The sequence below is a fragment of the Dermacentor silvarum genome, chromosome 9, assembly GCF_013339745.2.
Source record: "Dermacentor silvarum isolate Dsil-2018 chromosome 9, BIME_Dsil_1.4, whole genome shotgun sequence".
In the NCBI taxonomy this organism is placed as follows: Eukaryota; Metazoa; Arthropoda; class Arachnida; order Ixodida; family Ixodidae; genus Dermacentor; species Dermacentor silvarum.
Genome location: NC_051162.1, coordinates 96,439,605 through 96,462,280, shown reverse-complemented (window position 1 = coordinate 96,462,280; position 22,676 = coordinate 96,439,605). Strand labels below are relative to the sequence as shown.

Here is a 22,676-nt window from a genome sequence, read left to right as displayed (position 1 = left end):
GTCGCGACACATGTTGCAGGCTAGCTGTTCGATTAAAAAAACGTTGTTCTTCACAAGTTAGACAATGGTATTTTGTTCCAAGTTCTATATTTCTAGTTTTTTTTAGATTCATTTCCGTAGTTATTACTTGTGCGTACAACACGATTATTTGCCCATACCTCGGTACTTGCCATGTTTTGAAGGCTCATGATCATCGTTATCGGAAATAGAAGAAGAAGAACACCAAGAAGAGATGGATACCGCACCGATAAAATGCTTCACATATTTCCTTGGCCGATCCCTCGCTGGAGGTAAGTGCCATATCTTTATTAGGAGGAGAGGAATCTAAGCCAAAAACAGCGCGCCGGCGGACGGCAAACTTGCACGAGCGGCGGACACAAGCGCTCGGTCACATATTGTTTCAAGATGAGAAGCAACCAGCGGGCAGATCTTTTTTACCCGGGCGACGAGTCTGGTGACACGTAGCGTCATTACGTTTAGTCAGTGCAACTCTGTTAATTTATGACAATCGCAGTCGTTTTGTCACGCATTTCAGTGACATGTCAATTCGAGACAACTCGGTGTAAGCGCAGCCCTTGGACAGAAACTAACCGAGCCAATTCAAGATCTTGAACCAGTCGCGATAGCTCAGTGGCTAGGGCGTTGCAATGGTGACCAGGAGGAGATTGCAGGTTCGTTCCCCACCGCGACAGCCGCCTGCCGATGGGGGCGGAATACAAAAAAAAAAGAAATTCGCAGTTTCACCCGAAAGGCGAAGCATCAATTGCGATAGCAAATTAGTAGAGAGCTATACGGAGTAAGGATAGTAGTTTTATCAGCTGTATAAACTTGGACATGCAGCAGCACCAGCAACGCGCAGAACTGTTGTCGACGCCGTCGGCGTTTTGCCCGCGTTCGCACCGAACGCGCGCGGCGTTGGTGACTGTTGCCGGTGCCTGTGGGGGCGGCTCGGAGGTTTTCTACGAGATCAGAGTGGGACACTCGTCGAGCTGCGCCGGAACTCGCCTCGCAAGGTTTTTATATATATATACGCATTTGGTGCTGCAGCTAAACGTCGCCTCCCGTCGCAAACGCGACGCAAAATGTCGCGTTTGCTCTCTATATATGGTGATTGTAAAGGAGGAAAAAGACGCGTAATTCTGTAGCCCTTCAGTGAGCACTGCGCAGAACGCGCGTTTGCTCTCCGACGTGCGTTCGCTCCCCGTGAAAGCGCGCGTCCCTCGCGCCCTCTCACTCGCACATATAGCGTCCGGAGCGCGGCGATCATTTCATCGCCGTTGACGTCATACGGAACCTCACGGCGACGACGACGGCAGAAATCCGCTTTGTAGTGTCCATATAATTGCTATCACAATAAAAACATTCGTGTACTGTGCGTTGGGTTCAAAAAAATTGTCCCAGGTGGTCGGTATTAATCGGGAGCCCACCACTATTGTGTCCCTCATAAGCCATTGTGCAGTTTTGGAAGGTTAACCTCACAATTCATTCAAATTGTCGAGTTCCACACGAGTCAGAAGTTCACAGGATGATGGTGACATGAATGGTCCGAACAAGGAATGCCTTATAGGCTAGACCCAACGTTGTGACAAAGGCGTTTGTCAACGTTGTGACAAAGGCGTTTGTCTTCATCAAGGCAACAACTGAGCAGCTATTCGATAAGGGGAGTTCGTTCCTTCGTCAGGACAAGTCAGTTGCTTCCCTGGCCTAGACAAAAAGTCCCTTGTCGAAACATTGGCTCCATCTTGCGACATCAGTTGTCCCAGCCTCGGACATCCCTTGCTTGATCACTGTTGACCAAAATCTTGAGCTGCCTTCTGTTGTACACCGTGCAGGAGACATGCCAAGACGCAGGAAGTCTGCTTCCGTCTGCGACCCGCTGGAGTGCAGACCCGAGAGCAAAGAGGAGAAATCCGTCGATCAGTCCGGCTTCCCCGATGACCACCTGGACGACCTGGACACACTCGCGTCGGCTGTGGACACCGTCGTCTTGTGCCTAAACGTTCCGCTGGACCACAGGCGAGTGCCGGATGGCTGTACCGTGACCCCTGACCTGAGACGCGTCTTCACCGAGCCCAAGACCCTGGTGGCCCGCAAGGGGGCCTTGGCGAACCTCGGCGTTTCGAGGGCCCTGTTCGCCGGCTGCGCGGCGTTCTCGTCCTCGAAGCCTTATCGTCGCGCTGCCATGTCGGTTCTGGCGGCAGCTCGCTCCCTGTGCATCATCCACAACAGGTTAGCGTTGTCAGCATCATCATTACTCGGGGTGTTTACATGAAGCCCAGAAAAACGGGTCGAGTTGACTTGTGGGGCTGAGACAACGCCTCCTATTTATAGGAGGCGTTGGCTGAGATTTGCCTGTCGCGTTCATGTAGCGTTTACGTGAACGCTAGCCGGTCGGGCGGAGCGAGCGTCGAATCGGTCTGCGCCAGCTCGATTGAACGGAGTAGGTTGACTCATTCAACGCCTCCTATTTAGGAGACGTTGACTCATCCCAACAAGCATGCAGCGCGCACGTGAACGCAGGCTGGGTCAAAGGTGGGGTCGTCGTTTTCCAGCCAGCAGCGGGTCTCTTCGATTATCCGTCCCTGACAGTCCCGGATTGTCCGAGGGGGTGCTTTCAGCCGATGAGCGTTGCGTATGCAGCATCTCGGACAGTCCGTGACTGTCAGGGACGGATAATCGAAGAGTCCCAGTGATGAACGGGACAAGCTCTGTTCTGTCTCACAGCGACGCAGGCTGCCGCAGCACTCTAGACCCGTTAGGTATGCGTGCTCCCTTAAACGCTGTCGCGTCGGGCTGTCCGATTCGGACGTTTGACTCGACGCGCTCTCGTCGCGTTCATGTAAATGTAGCCGCTGTTGAGATGAAAAAGCTTCAGAGTGTCCGCGATTGCAGCAAACGCGGGCAGTTTAGGCGGATTTACGTGTGGGTAGGGGCGTAAACGTCGGTGGCAGGAGTGGTGCAGCCACATGGTGAGCCACATGGTGGCCCATAGCTCAACCAGACAAATGCGGATCTAATATTGTAGTAAGGAAGTATATTCTACTTCGCTGCTGGTGCAAATTTTCTGCAGCGGTGTAATCATGACCACGATTACGCAACTGTCGAAAATTTGCACTGGCAGCGAAGAAGAATTTACTTGGCTCTGTGTTTATATGGTTGAGCTTTGCGCCACGTGATGGCGCCACCAATCCTACCGCTCGCGTTTGCGCCCCCGCTCAGCCGGCAAACCGCCCTGGTGGCGCCACCAATCCGACCGCTCGCGTTTACGCCCCCGCTCAGCTGGCAAACCGCCTGCGCTGGCGGGAATACCGGACGCGCCAAAACTCTCTATTGACGCTCTTTACAGTGCAGACGACAAGAATAGCGACGATGGAAGACGCGCCCTGGGTACTATTCTGCACACCATCTATTCCGCCATCTTTGCAGCCAGTCAGAGCGACCCTCAGAGCCAATGAGAGTTGATAAGGTGGTGAACTTGACTGTATTACGCTGTAACTGTATGGCAGAATTTGACAGTGTCCGAAATGGAATCCATGGACAAGTCTCTACAGGACCAATATCGTCCTTGGCCTTTTCTGCACTGCAAAAAAAAAAAAGAACCAACCCAAGCTCAAGTTTATTCAACTATCGTTTATTGATGCGAAAGCATCAAATGGCCCATTGGGCGCAAAAGCAGGTGTCTGTAGCAGCGAAACAGCACCTCAGTTCCCATTGGCTGTGACGCCATGTCACGAGGCCGCCTGGACGGAGCAGAAACATGTAACCAATAATTGAGAAACGTTTCAATACAGTGTCGGGATTAACCCACTGCTAAACACCGAGGCCGCACGTTTCAGCTTTGCTGGTTAACCATCTGTACGGAGTGCTTAGGCGGTGATTTTTTTTATTATTGACGTATATAGAGTCAATATACTGCCGAACAATGGTCTCTTCTGAAGCCTATGACCTCTCTTTGTACCAACAGAGCCTGTTGGAAAGAGATCATTTGATTCGACATTCAGTCTACAAGGGAAACGTATAGACGTAACATAAGCGATAGAAAGACATCATATAATAGCAGTTTGGACATGCTACTACGTCACGATGTAACTGAAACGCCTAAAAGAGAGGACAAAGAGGCAGCTGCTTGTGCCCCCTTCCTTTGCCTTTTTGTGTTCAGTGTCTTTGTCATTACGGCATGTAGATTTCAGAAAAAAGTGCAGGTGGTTTTAATAGCAATACCTGTAATTAGGCCCAATGTAATGGGTAGACCGAAAAATTCCGCAGTTTCGCCCGAAAGGCGGTACATCGACTGCGATCAAGAATATTAGGCAGCTACACGAAGTAAGGATAGTAGTTTTATCGGCCTTATCAACTTGTAAAGATTCGCTTACAAACTCAATTAGCAAGCATGGTGTGACGCGCGCGTAGGCAAGCATGGACATTTCTCACTCGATGACCGCGCACACTCGCGGTCAGAACGCTGGCGTGAGGAAGAGTGGCAGCAGCAGCGAGCGAATTGGCCTTCGTGCTTCCTCTCGCTTCGGCGCGAACTACGCGATGAGAACACAGCGCACACGAAGCTATCAGCCCTCGGCGCACCTAGACTCTGTACTCATGGCAGATCGCTTTCAAGATAGGGACCGCGCTACCGCGCTCAGTCGCACGCACCCGCCGCCGGAGTAGAACGCGAACTACCCAAAAGAGTATTCAAATGAGAGTACTCCAGATGTAAACCTTCGCTGTTGGGCGCTAGCGGATTGACAGTACTCGATCTGGTAGTGCAACAACTCCTGAAAAGAGAGGAGTCAAATGAGAGTTCTTACACTTCCCATGCAATGGAGCACAATGCCAGTGCTATGAGAACTTTCGAAAAGGGGAGTGAAATGAAAGTTCTGGAAATTACTGATAAGTGCACATGCAGCCCTAGGTGCAAAAGAACTGTCAGTACACCCCAAGAAAAATTTGCACACACTAAGGCTTATTATGTGTCCGAACAATAATCGTCATCTAACTTGCATCTATTTACTTTCTTAACGCTGCGCTCCCGCTACTTTCAGGTCACTAACAGCACGGGATTATCAGCGTGACATAGCGTTCCTGACGGGAAAGCATTGTGCGCGCAGCGCTAGAGAAAGGACGTGCACCAAGATGAGTGTTGTTTGGGGAGAACAAATGCGCCTAAGAGTGTAAAACTTTAAAATTGTTATCCATCTCGCAGTTCTCTCCGTTTCTACTAGCATGGTGTAAACGTAAGTGAGGTTTAGCAGAGTACGCCCCACATGCGCAGGGACAGCGTGTGCAAGCTGGCGAGCTGGTTCCCCTCGGTCACGGACTTGGCGTTGCCGCACAATCTGGCCTTCCGTGGCGTCTGCAGCCGTCAAGACTGCGAGGGTCACTGCGACAGAAAAGTACGTGCCCGCACTTTATTAACAGCTGAACTGTTTTTGTCGACCCTTCGCCGTCTGTCCGGAGGAACGCAGGTCACGTGAGCAGGAGAGGATGAGAGCCGTGCAGGGGAGGGCAGGTCACGTGACCAGCAGAGGAGGAGAGGCGCGCTGGGGGAGGAGGCGACCAATGAGAGGGCGCGCGTAGGGGGGAGGAGGCAACCAATGAGAGGCCGCGCTGAGAGCGAAGAGGCGATAAGAGAAGGTGTTTTGTGCGGCGAGCCCTTTCGGATAACGCGCAACGCATAGAGCTGCTGCCTACGCCGTCCGCGTTTTCCCGCGTTCGCACCGAACGCGCGCGGTGTCCATGACTGCAGCCGATGCCTTTGGCTGTGGCTCGGCAGGTTTCGACCAGAGAACTGGACACTCGTCGAGTAGCGTCGGAAGTCGCTGCCTCTTCTCACCTCGCAACGTTTCAATATAAGTTCCTGTTGTAGATCTGTGTTTACACAATTGCATCATGTGCAACACATGCACATGTAAAACTCGTAACACTCCTCGGTGTAACTAACACAGCTTCACTGTTCGACCACCGTCACGTAGTGGAAGGGGCGATGATTTTTTTTTTCGAATCGCAAGCTGCTGCTCCTTCCGAAGTCCTGTGCAGTATGACGAAGTTCTACGCCGTTTAGAGTAGAACATTGTCACATAACGTTTTCGAGTTGTCATATTTTTGTAGCAGTAAATGAAAGTACGAACCGGAAGAAAAATACTGGCAAGCAAGCGTCAAAGCGCCATCAATAATATATCGTATCACGTGTTTCTACAAACCAGTTTTGGCTTCGGCTCCAGGAGCTGACTGCGTTATGACGTCACAATGCAGTGGCTCGCTTCCATCCTGCAATCGCTGCAGCTGCCACACGTGAGCGCAGCGAGATCGCGCTCATTATTGTGCATTTTTTATGAGTGATTATACGTCATCGTACCTAGGTGTGTTGCTTCGCGACGTCAAAAAAATTTTGCTCTATGTCTCGACGTCACGATAATGTCGATGGTGCCTTGACGTCATAGATTGTGACGCCGTATGCTCGGATCCGTAGTCGGGTAGAACTTTACAAGGGAGTGGCATTTGGCCCTCAAAGGTGGATGCACACGAGCCTACACCAATGGGCGCGCACTCTAGACTGACGTCATGGGCCGGACGGCTGGCGACCCCACCAACAGAAAACATGGCAGCCCGCGCTTCGAGCTGGGCCGAGTCGCGTCAGCGGGACTCTTTCTTTAGTCGCGGAGGCAATCGACTGCTGCGCTTCGGTCATCGCCTCACCTGTATCCTTAAGTTGTACCCGACTGTAGTTATTTTTTAATAGCGAAGCTGTTTAAGATCGAGGTCGTCCGGTGGTGTACGCCCGAAATGTGGGCTGATGCTGAAGGTAGTGCAGAAAGGGTCCAAGCGCAATGGCACATACCCCTGTGAACTAGCGAAGCTGTTTAAGCTCGAGGATGGTCTGTCGACTGTACGCCGCAAAACCTTCGCCTGGCGATGACGCCACTAGCGTCGCCTAGCAACGCTTCGCCCCAGCTGCGCCGACCGCGCCGAGCCTTGCCACAGCTGCGTGAGCCGTGACGTCACCGCGCTCGCCGTATCGCTTCGCCTTAGCTTTGCTGAGCCATGACGTCACCGCGCCGTGCGGAGTGGTTGCCGCGGCTGCGCAGAGGCGGAGCTAACCCGTGACGTCAACGAGCCGACCCACGGGATATATAGTTCCACGTCGCCGCCGCGGCGGCACAAAAACCCCGCCGTCTCCGCGCCGAGCCCATCGGCGCGAAAATGGGGCGGCCGAAGAAGAGCGCCACTCCCGAAGAAGAGGAAGAGTGGAGCGAAAACCACCGCGCCGCTACTCAATAGCGAGTGAGACGACTTCGGTCCGATCCCGAGTATCGCACCGCCGAAGCGGCGGCGAAACCTCCGCGATTCGCAGAAGATCCGCAGTTACGAGCCCGCGAAACCGAGCAAAAGCGTTTGAGCGTCCAGAAGCGTCCAGATACTTTAATGACCGAGTGTTCGTTGCTCCTTGGGCTGTCGATGATTCCGGAGGATCTTGCGCAAAACGTGGCCGAGTCTCGAAGCATAAGCCTCGCAAAAGCTTGGCCGAACCGGGATAAAGCTAGGTGGGGTCACCAGCTACACTCTTTGCGTAGTCTTCGCACCTGAAGACTGCGCAAACACGCCTGAAGCTGCCCTAATTTTTTTGTCGGCGATCAACTTCATCGTATTCTAAAAGAGACAAAGACTGCAAATCAGTGTCGTCAGACCGAGGTACTGGCGCTTAATTCGTAAATTCGTAAAATGACACATTGGCATTCATTTTCTCCTAAATTAATCGACGCGTCTCCGAGAATTTAGCCAAGATAAAGTTTTGAAAGAACACTTTGTAAATCAAAACAGAGTCACTGTTTCTGAAAGGAAAACAGAGAAACGCTGGCCAGAAAGGAAAAAGCTAAAAAACGTCAACGCAGTTTCTTCCGAAAGGCGAAGCATCGCTTGTGATAGCAAACTAGTAGACAGTTATACAAGTAAGGATAGTAGTTTTATCGGCCGTATAAACCTTGTAAACATAGGCATACTAACTAAATTAACAATCATGGTGTCACGCGCACACTAGCCAACATGAACGCAACTCACTCGATGAGCGCGGACACTCGCTGTCAAGACGCTGTAGTGAGTAAGCGCGGGAGCAGCAGCGAGCGAATTTACCTTCGTCCCGCGGCTCGCATCAACGCGAACTAAGCCGCGAAAACACAGCGCAGGGAGGAAGGAATCTGCTCCCGCTGCAGACAGGCGTTTAAGATACAGCCGCCCGGGAGGGATACAGCCGCCCGGGAGATACAGCCACCCGGGATACGCGGCCTCCCCCCTCCGCACCCTCCTCCGGAGCTTTGCAGAGCGCCGGGCGCGTGCGGTCGCTCGGGCGGCGCGGAGTAAAACGCCCCCCCCCCCCCCCCTCTTCAACCTCCCTCGGCCCTCCTTACCCTCCCTCGGGAGCTTTCTCCCGGCCCCCCGCACCGTCTCCCGGCCCTCCCTCGGGAGACGGTGCGCTTCATTCCCGCTTCCCGCCTGCGCGAGATCGACCCGCGATCGCCGGCTCCCTCGCACGCTTTCACTAGCACATAAAGCATACAGCGCGCGGCGACATTTTTATCTTATCGCCCGTCGACTTTATAGGGAACCTCACGGTGACGGCGACGGTAGAAAAGCGCAGTGTGTGTCCATATAATTGCTATCGACTTCAAGACGTTTCGGCTTCCGTACGGAAACGTCTTGAAGTTTTTTAAACCCTTTTATCAACTTCATCGTATTCTAAAAGAGACAAAGACTGCAAATCAGTGTCGTCAGACCGAGGTACTGGCGCTTCTGTTTCCTCTAATTCTGTTTTCCTCTAATTAAGCCTCCTCCCGACCAGACAAATTATCGTGGAACCATCGATTTCAGTTACTGTTTCTGTTTAGTGTCCCTCTAAACGGCACGTCCGGCACTTGGGGGACGCCGAGATGCGCACGGAATTCCTCGCAGGAAAGTGTCGGACGTGCCGCTTTAGCGCTCTTCACGCAACCAGAGCTCTCGGACCTGCCTATAGAACGCCGTAAGAAACCAGCCCGCCAATTCTCGGTTAACATTATTACTGGACCTTCCGTCCGCTGTCCCCAGCAGTCATCCCTGGAGCGGATCGTGGGCGACGCACCGGCGCTCGGGTCGGCCAACCTCGAGCTGGACGAGCCGCTCCTCTCCGACTGCCTGCTGATGCTTCCCAATGTGAGTGAGCTCAGTGAGCTGGAGCACTGGCGAGAGGAAGTGGAAGTTGAAATTGAATATGCCTTTATTTCCAGAAACATCCAATTTAGGGGGGATTTAACGAAAAAAGTTGCACACAACAACTTGACCGGCCTTAAAACGCAGTCTAAGCGCAGCAGCGGCAGGCGCAGGCCCTGATTCAGGACCGACAATACAAACAATGCATCACAATACTTTACAACACAATACAATGTTGACCCAAACTTGTGCCAGTAAAGAGAAATGCGACTTAAGAAAACGCTACAAACCAAAAAATGCCAAGCAAATCGCAGTATATACACATGAGCAACAAAAGCAGTGAAAAAAATGAAACAACAAATTCGGTCATGTTCAAATATCGCAGAAAAATTCATGCAATTGCCAAACAGGACATGTTGGTTGTGGAAGCGCCGCCGCCTCTCGATTGAAGTAGTCATTGTGGTTCAAAGCACCTCCTCAGCCATTCATAGCTGTGGTGAGACGCTTCTCGTAAGACGCTCCTTTACTCGTAGATTTTTTAGTGGACACTGGACTCGCCGCGCTAGCCGAGTGGCTGCGGCGTTGTGCTGCTGAGCTCGAGGTCATGGGTTCGATGGCGGCAGCCGTATTTCGATGGAAGCGAAGTGCAATAATGCCTTTTTGTACATAAATTCAAGAGCGCGTTAAAGGACCCCGTCTAATCAAAATTAATCTGGAGTCGTCCCCCTCTATGGCGTGCCTCATAATCAAATCGTGGTTTCGGCATGTGCAACCCAAGAATTTAATTTTTCTTCATCGGACACGGGGCACTAGCTTCTTGCTCATTGAATGAACCAGAAGCGTCAAGTAAAGTACAGTGGCCACTACGGCCAATGACCTTGAATTTTATGGAGTGTAGCCGAGTGGCTGTCTTTCAGTGTACGAGAGTGCAAATGGTGCGGCGTAAAGCTATCTAACGTTGCCTAAATGTTGCGAACTTACTGAAAAGCTTCCATTTTCTGCCGCGGTAGCGCTATACGCAAGCTGCCCCTTCACAAGTGCCTATATGTGCTTAAAATCGGATCTTGTCGGGGCTCGAAGTTAACAAAAGGTTAGTTAGCCGATTGGCATTGGGGACCCATGGTAAAACCACAAATAATTTGGCGCAAGGTGACATGGGGTGGGACTCTTTTGAAGTCACAGAAGTGCAGAGCAAAATCAGTTCTGAAGAAAGACAAATGTGCAGTCAAATTGACCAACTATCTGTATTTCAAAAGCATGGCCAAGAAATGGAGCAAGGGGCCTAGAAAGTTGGCAACCAAGTACAGGGCAATTGGAAGTGTGAATAGACAACCAGAAGTCATCAAAAAGAAAGTGACAGAAACAGAGACAGTGAATTGGGCGCAAAGAACGGAAACAAAAAATACCTTTGCGATTTACATGAATGGGAAGGAAGAAATTACAAAGGGAAATCTGAATGATAACACTATAAGGGCAGTGCCTTGATATTTGAGGCCCTAGCTGCTTGCCTGAGGACAAAAACATACCGTAGGAAGCATTTGAAGGAGGATAAAGCATGTGTTCATTACGGAAAAAGTCCGGAGATGGTTTGGCAGGTTGTAATGGAATGCCAAGATATTCATTCACCCAGCAAGAACTGTAGGTAATGTCCACTTTCCAGAAGCACCGGGATTCAAAGTGACTGGGAGCATAAGTGGTCAGTAGCCAGGGTCGTTAGAGGCATCATCATCATCATCATCATCATCATCATCATCATCGTCAGCTTAGTTTTATGTCCACTGCAGGACGAAGGCCTCTCCCTGCGATCTCTAATTAACCCTGTCTTGCGCTAGCTAATTCCAACTTGCGCCTGCAAATTTCTTGATTATCACTCACCTAATTTTCTGCTCTCCTCGACTCCTCGAATGCGAGCCCTTCTCTTGGTATCCACTCTAACTCTAATGGTCCACCGGTTATCCATCCTACGCATTACATGACCTTTCCAGCTCCATTTTTTTTAATATGAACTAGAATATCGACTATCCCTGTTTGCTCTCTGATCCACATCACTCTCTTTCTGTCTAAACTTTACGCCTAACATTTTTCGTTCCATCGCTCTTTGCGCAGTTCTTAGCTCGTTCTCGAGCTTCTTTGTTAACCTCCAAGTTTCTGCCCCATATGTTAGCACCCTTCGAATGCAATGATTGTAAACTTTTCTTTTCAACGACAGGGGTAAGCTCCCAGTCAGGATTCGGTAATGCCTGCCGTATGCACTCCAACCCATTTTTTATTCTTTTTGTGAATTTCCTTCTCATGATCTGGGTCCCCTGTGAGTAATTGCTCTAGATAAACGTACTCTTAATTGTACAGACTCTAGAGGCTGACTGGCGGCCCGGAAAGCTTGTTCTCTTGCCAGGCTGTTGAATAGTATCCTTGTCTTCTGCATAATAATCTTCAACGCCACTCTTACACATTCTCGGTTAAAGATCTCAATCCATTCATTTGTTGTAATTATTCCCCACTGTTGCTGAACAGGGCAATGTCATCTGCAAACCGAAGGTTGTTGAGATGTTCGTCGTTGATCCTCACTTCTAAGCCTTCCCAGTCTAATAGCTGGAATACTTCTAAGCATGCAGTTAGTAGTATTGGAGAGATTGTGTCTCCTTTTCTGACCCCTTTGTTGTTAGGCAATTTTCTACTTTTCTTGTGGAGAACCAATGTAGCTGTTGAACATTTGCAGATATTTCCCAAGATATTCTTATATGCCTCCTGTACTTGATTACGCAGTGCCACTGTGACTGCTTGTATCTGTACTGAATGAAATGCCTTTTCATAATCTATGAAATCCATATAGAGAGGTTGATTGTACTTCACATATTTCTCAATTATCTGATTGATGACATGGATGTGATCCATTGGGTAATATTCCTTCCTCAAGCCAGCCTGTTCTCTTTGTTGATTGAAGTCGTGCTGCCCTGATTCTATTGGAAATTATTGGATTCTATTAGTTAGAGACATAGGTAACGGCAACGTGTAGATTGAGGTTTTAATGAAGAGAGAAAACAGGGAAACATAGGCGAAATGCTAGACTGCAATAGATGTAGGAAGACTTGATTACCTCGAGCAGGCCAGGTGTCTATTTGTCGTTACTCGTTCCTAAGGGGACGCCAATTGATATCATCATCATCATCATCAACATCATCGGTATGGGGCGAGCTAGGCTACTGCACCAATGTTAGACGTCCTCCTCCAGTAAGACCTAATAAAATATATTTAGACAGTCCATAGAAGATTTGTAAATGTTTGTTTATAAACTCTGTAGACAATCCTGTAGAAAATTCCTATAGACTGATCGATAACCGATTACACTATTTATCGACTCTTTTTTGTAGACCTTATCTACAGGTAATACCTATGGACTGGTGTGCATACGTTCGGTAGACTTATAGACTAGAATTTTTATTGACATTTATCAATAGACTGTCCATAGACGATTCCTATAACCTTGTCTATAGAAAATCAAAGGCTTGTGAGTTTACACTTTTTGTCCACTGCTGTCGCACATGTTTGTATTCTTCAGATAGTCTCTGTTCATTCCGCCTTGGATGCGGTGCTTCACATATGGGATGTCCTGTCAGACGAAGTCGTGCTGGATGACGTGGACTACGCCTACTTGCGCAAGTGTCCCGAAGTGATCCTAGGAAGCTGGCGCGAGCTGCCTGGCACCGCCCTGTCGTACAGGGATGTTGGTGTCGCCGAGGTCACAGGCGCCAGGAGTTTCTGCCCCGCAGTTAGGAAACTTGAGGTAAATGTTTGTGTTACGTTTGGATAGTAATTACGCACAGGACCAGACAACGAGCAATGAAAAAGGGGATAGCGAATTCCATGCATATGTGCGAATTAGTGATACGCACAGCTTTCTTTGATGTTTACGGAGATGTTATTAAAGCATCTCTGATGGCTCACATCCTGACTCTTAAGGGGTCAAATTTGACAGGGACAAACTAAGTTCTCTCTTTTTTATGACATTTTGTGGTAAGTAAACATCACAGTTTGGACAAACGACGCAAAAACGGAATTTAATCAACTTCTATATCTGTGGCTGTAAACTTTCATAATATAGATAATTTGTTGAGCACCAGGTGGTGAGAATTAATACAGTTTTCAACTTACCGCTTCTCGCATCGCAGGTGTAGTTCAAGCTCGTTGTCATGTACAATACTTTTTGTTAGTCTTAAAGGTAAACGTGCTAGCCATGAAACAAACGAACACACTTAAAGGCATATAATTTCTCAGCGTGCACAGAAGGAGAAGAAATTGCACGGCATTGAAAGGATAACTTTGCTGGAAATCACTTCCCACAAAGCGCAGAAGGCTTCCATATTTAACATGCCATAGTGTGACTGGAATAAAAAAAAATATCTTTGAGAACCTCGCAAAGCATCAAGGCGTACTGATCATGTTTGCGAAATCCTAGGTTACCAAAACCAAGATGAACATGTGTGCTAAGTCCATTTTAAATGCGTAAGCACTTCTATGCCTACCCAACGAGGAAAATTTGTCCGTCTGACCTTCCGTCATGTAAGACGATCGCTTTCAAGATGAGGCCCGCAGAAGCGAGCGAATTCACCTTCGTGCTGGCTCTCGCTTCGGCGCGAACTAAGCGACGAGAACACAGCGCACACGAAGCTGTCAGCACTCGGCGCACTCTGTACCCATCGCAGATAGTTTTCAAGATAGGGCCCACGCAGCTGCTACTGCGGCTGCCGCCAGAGTCCGGTTGATCACGGTTGATAATGGTTCGACGCGGATGGATAAGGCGCTAAAGAGCGAGAACGGCTTATAGTGATTGGCACGTGATCAGCGCACCTGGCGCCGCCGTCCGCAGCGCTGTCGTTTATACCGGTTGGATCAAGTTTTAGAGCATTAATGATGACACCAGACTGCGTGGAGATAAGCAAGTGGCACAGTGCTTACGCATACTTAGACAACTCAATTCTTTAGTTGTCTGAACAGTAAATCAGGGGTAGAGGCTGACTGAAGAGCAAGTGCACGGTATAAATGAAAGTATATTCTATTTGTTGCTGTAATTACCCTGCTGTAACGCTCTTGGGTGCCGTAGAGTAATCACTAATAACACATTGTTGCGTGTAATATATAGTTTGTAAATTGCTAATGTGGTTTTTATTTATAAATCAAGTTTGTATATGTGATTTACTAAGTTAGTGCCTTTGTTTTTCAGTGATTGTAATCGCATTATTTCTTCGGCTATGATGTTCTTAGTTCTAATTTTTCGATGCTTTCTTGTTGCTGTGTCAGTGCTTTTATTATTGCTTTCATTAATGGCTAAGTTTCTGCAAGGGGCACAGACTCATAGTGAAGCTTCTGTAAAGGCTTTTTGTCAGCGCTTCTAACATTAGCTGTGATATGCAATTCCCGTCCCATTACAAGGGTTAATATGCATTAATCATGGTCCCATGGGTTATGCTATGTGTTTTCTGTATCATGTGTTATGCTGTACTGTGAACGAAATTTTGGACGCCACTTATTTCAGTCTACAGGCCTCATTGAAATGTAGAAACATGGAAGTAGACTTTTATTTCGATTCCCTTCAACTTTCCAATGCAAACATGTGCCGTAAAGTTTGTAGCTAAGAAGCAATTTATTGTAATTAGTTTATTTAGCGAATGAATTTATTTGGATTGTCTTCGAAATGATGTCCGCCTGGGCAGATAGAGTAAGGCGCCCAGCACTAAGCGATATCGAGCATTTTGACAGGTTCAGCCAGCATAACATTACGAACACCATTGATTAACGACTTAATTTTATCGAAAAGACGTAGATTTTTAAGAAAGATATATAACGACGCAAGAAAAAGAAAGAAATCGGCGCTAATGCAATGGTAAACTCGGCGGTAATGCAGTTCCACTCAACGTGAAAGCTGGGGAAGTGCGGAGCAGTGATTCGCCGGTGTTTACCTTGTGTTTTCCCTGTGGGTATCTTGTTTTATCCTTTGTTTATCTTGTATTTCGCAATCCATCCTCCGTTTTGACACCTGTGCTAAGGCACAACTGGTGGTAAACCGCCACGCACATGGAGCCAAAGCCTTTGCTGATGATAGAAGTGATTTTAACGAATTTCTGTTAATTAATGCACTTTGTGCTTGATTATTACTGTCTTTTAAATTATTATGTATCATGTGAGTTTATTTTGAAACGGTTTTCAACAATTCTGCATTTGTTTTGACACGGTTTTGAGCACTTGTTCTTGCAGCGTGATCACGCGGCAGACGCCGACGCCGACAGCCCGGGCCCCTAAAGTGCTTCCCGCCTAAAACGCTATAGAGAACAGGTAAAATGAAATTGCGCATATAAATGATATTGCTATCCGAGACCTTCAAGGGTGTTCTCGTGTCTTCTTTTTGTCGTTCCTACATAAAACTATGCTAGCCAGCCAAGCCTGTCGATGTGCGGTAGAGCATTTTTTACGGAAATTGTGACTCCGCGATTGTCAAGGTGGGACATCCGACTGGCTTACGCATGAATCCCACTCTCAGCAATTCTCTTCCACATTTTCTTCTCATGCTCCGTCGCAGGTGGTGTTTGAGAAGAAAGAGGCCCTGACCGCGGTCGTCGACTACAAGCAGCTCACGAGCCTGTCCTTGATGTTCGCCGGCAAGGGCAAGTGCCGCGCCACGGAAACCGAGCTGTCGAAGATCGTCAGGAAGTTTGTCGACTTGGAGCGACTCGACCTGCAATTCTTCAGCGACGTCGACCTGCGGTCCATCGCCGAGCACTGCCCGAAACTCACGAATCTCTCGTTGCACGGTAGCGCTCTCGCCTCCATCGACGTCGACGGCGCACTCCTGCCCAAGCGTCTCACGTTCCTCCGCATGGGACCGCCGATCGAACCAACAGCAACGTTCCTGTCGCTGCTGGAATGCAATCGCAAGATTCTCGACGTGCTTCGGCTAGAAGGCGACGACGCGGCCGCGGCGTTTCTCGACGTCTGCGCCGAGACGGAGTTTCCGAGTCTTCGACGTCTGACGTTGGACACGAGTCGGCCGATACGTCAACTGGGCGTCCAGCCGGAGGACTTGCACGATGTCGCCAAGAACCTGCCCGCGCTGAAGTGTCTGGTCACCGACAGCTACGACCTGCGGCTGTACTTCGAGTACTACGTTCCCTCGGTCGCCATTTCGTGGTGCATCTGCACGGTTTGCATCGCCGAACGGTCCAGGCAGCACGTAGCTGGCAGATGAAGATATATGGTTTGCGACGCCCGAGTCATTCGCAGGCACCTGGCTTTGTAGCCGCGGATGACTTGAACCCAGTACACATGATACCCGCCCTATTGATAAAAACTCATGTACCATATGGGGGTCCCATATAAAAACATGTTCCAATAATATATCGTATGGGTCATGCCCCCCCCCCCCCCCCCATTTGATGTATGGAACAGATAGGTTTCTATATGGGATTCCATGTGTTTATTTGGTATTATTAAATGTGGCACTTATAGGTCGTTCATAGAGCTGAACACTTGAACGACGTAGCAAGGAACCTGCTGGCGTTGAAGTGCTTAGCCGTGGACAGCCTACAGTGTGCTTCTTCGGGCTACGTTTCCTCAATAACGCTTTCGTGTTGTCTGGTACTGTCATCTTTGTCGATTGGTCCAGGCATCATGGGAATGATGCTGTAGGTGCTTTTAAATTGTACAGACCAGAATTTATTAACTTTGACACTCGCGTTCCCGGCACGACTTGGGACGGTTATTTGTCGCGGCAACTTTCTTCAAGCCGCAGCTGTGCAATATTCAAGTTCTGAGAAATGGCTTTAACGCGAAAACTGGCTGTCAAGGTCGACAGGTTGTTTTAAGAGGCTCTAGCGACTCTTTGTGTTTATTGCTTATGTAATATACTGTTCCATTCTCCTGTGACGTTTCTGAAACACAACACCCACAAGCACAAGATTTGTCCATGATGTACTTTGCTTACAAAAGTTATTAATAAACGCAGTGACGTTTATCTATACTATAGGAAAACCGTAGTCGTCATTTAAGATTAGAAGAAACGTTTGGTACATAAAACCACAGCAATGGAAACCACGACATAGAACGTACACTTTACCTGAAGAAAAAGCAGTAGCGTAACGTAGCTTGGCGTTCGCCGTCGTGTGCAGGGTGTACCTAACGGAAGAAAATGCCGGTTCCGTTCGTGTTCAACGTGCTCCGATATTGTTCGGTTCATTTTCGGTTCGGAGAAGTTTAAAATTATACCGTTTCGATAACCGGTTCTCAACGCTGAACCGGTTCGCCATAGTTCACTTTAACCTCGCTTTTGGCAACACGTTGCACAGTGCTCTGATATGTGCACATGCGCAAGTTTTGTCAGGTGGAAGGAGAGATGGACTTCCTGGAATATGGAAAAACAGCAGCTGATGTTTTTACATGATAGGCCTTTGAGCCAACCCTTAATAAGAACATTTTTATCATCATCACATAAAATTCACTTAACGCAGTTCGGCATTATACAGCTACATGGGGCACACGCATAAACTACACTGAAAAAAGTGGCCGTTCTTTTCACGCATTTTTTTCCTGTTAAGATCCTTGTTGATTGGTCCAGGCATCATAGGAATGATGCTGCAGGTGCATATAAATTGTACAGTACAGCCTCCGCACTATGGCTGTACTGATAGAAAACGGCGAGATCCCGTATATCAAGGCACACGCATGCGCACTGTTTCAAGAGGGAGAAAAGACGAGCAATAAAGGGCGAGGATGCCATGCCTGCAGCAAGACTTGTGAGGGCTCTCGCATGCGCAGTATGCACAGTTCTTTCGGCGCCTGCCCTCACAAGCTTGCGTAGCAGATGCTGCAAGAAGCGTTTTGCATTGTCCGCTCTTGGGTGCAAAAAAAGTGAGCGACTGAGCCTGCAAGCGGTGGCGGCAAGATGTTTCTATTGTTTCACCAACTGACTGGACCTAGTATTATGCCTTCTACGTTTGCCGAGCAGCTACAGCTTGGTGAGTACGCTTTGAGTTTGATAGTGTTTTGATAGTTGCGCTTACCTGAAAGCCTTGGTGCTAGTGAAATTACGTGCAATCTTTTGCATTTGTAGTACGACACACGTGAATGTCGAACTGGGTGTTGCGGTTGCGTGCCTCGAGGACATGGTTGCCGGTGAGGGAGGTGTCATGTGACTGCCATGCTCTGGGATTGATTGTTCGCGTAGAATGTTTGTTACGTTTTTCCTTGACTGTTTTAAAATTGTGTTAAACTGCGCCAGCGTGTTTCTTCGCTTTACGCACCACGGTGCGTAGCTCGGACCATGCATCCATGATTTATTTTATTAACGAGAGCTCTCTCGTTATTCGATAACGAGAGCTGTTATTCCACCTACATATGCCTTGCGCTTCTGCTTCCTGCTCTAGCGAAATTGTGACTTATCTTATGCTGCGTTGACGTCATATTTTTCGCATTCGCAGAAACGACGTTCAGGAATGCAGTTGTTCAGACTTGAACATCTATGATCGACCTGTGGGGAACAATAAATAAAGTGCCTATGCTATTGAAAATTTTTTGCGTCTGAAAAGGTAACTTGTGATTTTGTTCTTGTCAGAAATACCAACTTAACTGCATCAATGGGAAGTAAACTAGGTTCCCTCATTGCAGCTTAAGCTTAACCAAGAGTTAGGCGTAACAATGTTTATCAACGAAGAGGTCAGTGAATTCTTCACAGCATCAGAGGTTTGTTCTTTATCGATGGGGTGTGGTGCATTTCATACGCATTGTCTGCCATCGGGCTTGCTACGCAAGAGCTCAGGTTTTACCATATTGCAGCCTATTTCACAAACTTAAAGACATCGACTTAGTTCCTTTTTCAGTCGGTTTGCCTCCTTCCGAAATACTCATTGGGATCAATCCAGGTCGGGGCACAAAATCAACGGCAGTAGCACGGGGTCATAGAAAAGTGGTAAGTCTTTTAGAATCGGATCGTAGGACCATTTTAGTATGTTTTTTTCAATCTCAAGCATCTTTCTTCAAGTGTCAAAATTAAGGTGAATTGTGGAGTAATGATAGTGCACTGAGCAAAAATTTTCATGCCCCATAGCTTATACAATGTGTTCATTTTCTGCCCCATAGCTTAAGCATCACACCATTCTCCAGCGTGGACTTCACCAATTTTGAAACTGTAGCCTCAAATGCTATTTTTATTCAACACTGCCAGCAAACTTCTTTTGTGCAATAAACCAGTTACTTTCTACCTTCTCATTTATTTAACACAGCAGTCTAAGCCAGCAGTCTTTCTGCTGATGCAAACGTCACCGAACACACAAAAAGCTTGCTATTCACTATTCCTCTTGTGTATATTGTAGGACCCGAAAAGTGTAATATTACTGCCAAGAAATCGCAATAAACTGAGACATTGCTGGACATTATACATCGTTCTAAACGCATACTCGTACATAGCTTGCCGATCGGAGATGCTAGTATTTAGTGGTGCACTATAGCATAACACCAAACAATTACCCTGGTTCGTTATTTTGTCTATCCATCTGCCTTCTTTATTTGCCTAGACTGCTGCCCGTCTTCTTCCTTGAGGTTCCGGGACTTTCAATATACTTCAAATAAGGGCTAACATACTTTCATGTTGGAATCAGCTGTTGCTTTGGTTTTATTGCCAGCCACCTCTTTCAGAGCGTTGTTATTTCAATATCTCTTGCTTGAGATGCAATGTTTAACCAGTAAACTATCACGTGACTGGTGCCTGGTAAAGCAGGAAGACTCTACAGCAAGGGGTAACAAAGAACACTTTTCCAATAAACGGAATATTCTAATGATGGTGAATAATAAATGTAGCGGTTCTTTTTCATCGAAAGGTACAGTTCAAGAATTTACAGAAAAACTGTTAAAATTGTAAGCATGACGTACGGTATGTCATTTGTGGTGCTGTGCAATTACATTACGGGAGCCAGTATTTTTTTTGTGTAGGTAATTGCTGTAAACATGATGGCATGTTATTGCGGTGCTATATGGAATAAAATTACAGACGTCTGTATTTTTTACGCGAAATTCCCGTAATAGTAGTAGTAGATAAACTTTATTACAAAGATAGAGTTTTGTCTTGCCCCGAAGGGGCATTGCTAATGGTCGGGGCTCCTAGTCCAGGGCTCCGCTGGCTCTTGCCATCTTCTCTGCTCTCTGGATCAGCTTGAAATTCCCGTAAGTGAGGCGGCGTGGATTTGCGGTGCCGTGGAATGAAATTACGTACGTATTTTTTTTAGAGAAATTACTGCAAATATGACCGCGCATTATTGCAGTGCTTCGGAATGAAATTACGGACGCATGTACATTTACCGGAAATAGATGACAGCCCAAGCTGCCGGGAAAAGTCCAGTAAAAACAGCGGCGCATTGTTTTCCAGTGTGGGGGTACGGAAATAGTATTTTTTGAGACTGCATCAAATACGTATAGAATAGTGCCAAAAGTGGATCGAATACTGAACATTTAATAATGAGCAGTCTAGTACATTATAAACTTCGAGTTTCTGTCGCTGTATTATAAAGATACGTTTCACAAAAGCACAAATGAGCATTAGCAGCAAATGCGCATTTCATTCTCGTATACATATATCGCCTCGCTCTCTCTACGACGTTGCGTGCTCCAGTACGCTTTTCTCGTCCTTTACGCTCAATATAGCCGTTAGGATGAAAGTAATTGTAATTTAGCTCCATTTTTTATGCCGGAATGCGCAGAGTTGGCGCTTTAATAATGTCGGTTCTTGAAAACTATTAGAAAAATAATCGTACTTTCAGATTGTGACAATTCGATTCGAAGGCCGGATCGAGTAATGCACTATTCGATTTTTTTCTTAAGTTCTGAAGATTCGCGCACTCTTAGGGGCAATAGTGCGGCGACTTGAAATATCGGCCCCCGCGCTCACCCTTTCCCGCTTTGCTTTATCAGCATGCATACCGAGTACACAAGTGCAAGCTACAGATATCGGGCATTTTGAAACACAAAATTTCACGTCGTTAGCCGAATCGGGCGTTTGTTCGTAAATGGCACATTGCATTTTAGCAATACAACGTCGCACACAAATAGAAGGAAGAAGTTTCTGCCATTAATGCTTGTTAATACAATATCTTTAGCCTGATACGTACAACATGCAAAGTAATGACAGACGACCAATGTTGATTGAAAGTGGCGTAAGCTACTCCCAGCATACAACCTTATAATGCCAGGACAATGTTATTGAAATCGTTGAAATTAAATCGCGAGAAAGTCCGTTCGGTACGTCCGACGTACCTTTAGCTTCTGGGATTCGCGCACGTCCGACGTACCTTTAGACGCAGAGATCGCCAACAAACACATAAACAAGCGTAATCACTCCGCAATGCCAGCACGCACTAGGGACAAATACATGCAAACGAGCAAAGAAACATCTCCTTTGTGAAAATAAAGTTTTTCATTCATTCGTTCATTCATTCATTCATTCATTCATTCATTCATTCATTCCTTCATTCATTCCTTCATTCATTCCTTCATTCATTCATTCATTCATTCATTCATTCATTAAAGGAGCAAATGGCCCCAGGTTTTCTCTCTCGCACACGCTCGTACTCGCGCCTGCGCACAAACGGCGGGTGATTCCTGAAATGAGACAGTCGTGTGATTTCTCACTGCGCGTAGCCGCGGCGGTGAGAAAGACCAGTGTTGCTCGGCGACGCATTCGACGCGGAAGTTTTGAACGGCCGCGGCGAACGAGTGCCGAACCCCGCGGAGAGAGATGTACGTACTCGGCGCACTGCGGTCACAAGGATGTGTATTTTGGTTACGGAGACGAATCTAGTCCGTTATATTCATTGGCAGGACAACTTCACTTCGTTAAAACATGGTTTTAAGTACAGTGGATCTCTATGGGGATTTCAAGAGAAACTTCATTTACTTTGTTATATCCATTATATCGTTACGTCCCGTTTTGTTATAACGAGGTTCGAGTGTATTCAAAAGGTACTTTTCTAGGGAGACTAAAAACTGATTTAATGGAAAGGAAGAAAGAGTACCCCCACTGTAAAATTATTGTACGTGGACAAAACATTCTCTTCTGCAAAATGCCATCTATTTATCTATATACAGACAGGTATATATATATATATATATATATATATATATATATATGTGTGTGTGTGTGTGTGTGTTTATACGCGTGCTATATCTAGATGGATACATATCTACACACCATATATAAACAACTTAGTGGTGTATTTTCAACTGTTCTTCTCGTCACGGACCACATACATTTATAGAGAGCAGAATAGCCCTGACGATCATCGTAATCATAAAGATGAACGTTCAGTTAAATATTCGTGTGATTGTATTATGAAAACATGTTAACGATATACCGCGTATATTCCGGCTAACGAAAATCCTCCGCCCCCAGATTAAAAAAAAATTGCCATGAAAAATAACGGGACTAGGGGGGCGCCCCCTAACGCCAGAAGGAACACCTATGG

The 22,676-nt window shown here is 47.3% G+C and overlaps 1 protein-coding gene across 1 annotated transcript; it reads left to right on the top strand.

Moving 5' to 3' along the window:
• Positions 1-229: 229 nt before the first annotated feature.
• LOC119463409 (uncharacterized) lies at positions 230-17,039 on the top strand. Its single transcript, XM_049655575.1, has 6 exons — positions 230-290; positions 1,833-2,229; positions 5,270-5,390; positions 9,076-9,180; positions 12,737-12,961; positions 15,752-17,039. The coding sequence occupies exons 1-6, from the start codon at positions 233-235 to the stop codon at positions 16,415-16,417; spliced, it is 1,572 nt and encodes a 523-aa protein (XP_049511532.1). The 5' UTR covers positions 230-232; the 3' UTR covers positions 16,418-17,039.
• The last annotated feature ends 5,637 nt before the right edge of the window (positions 17,040-22,676 follow it).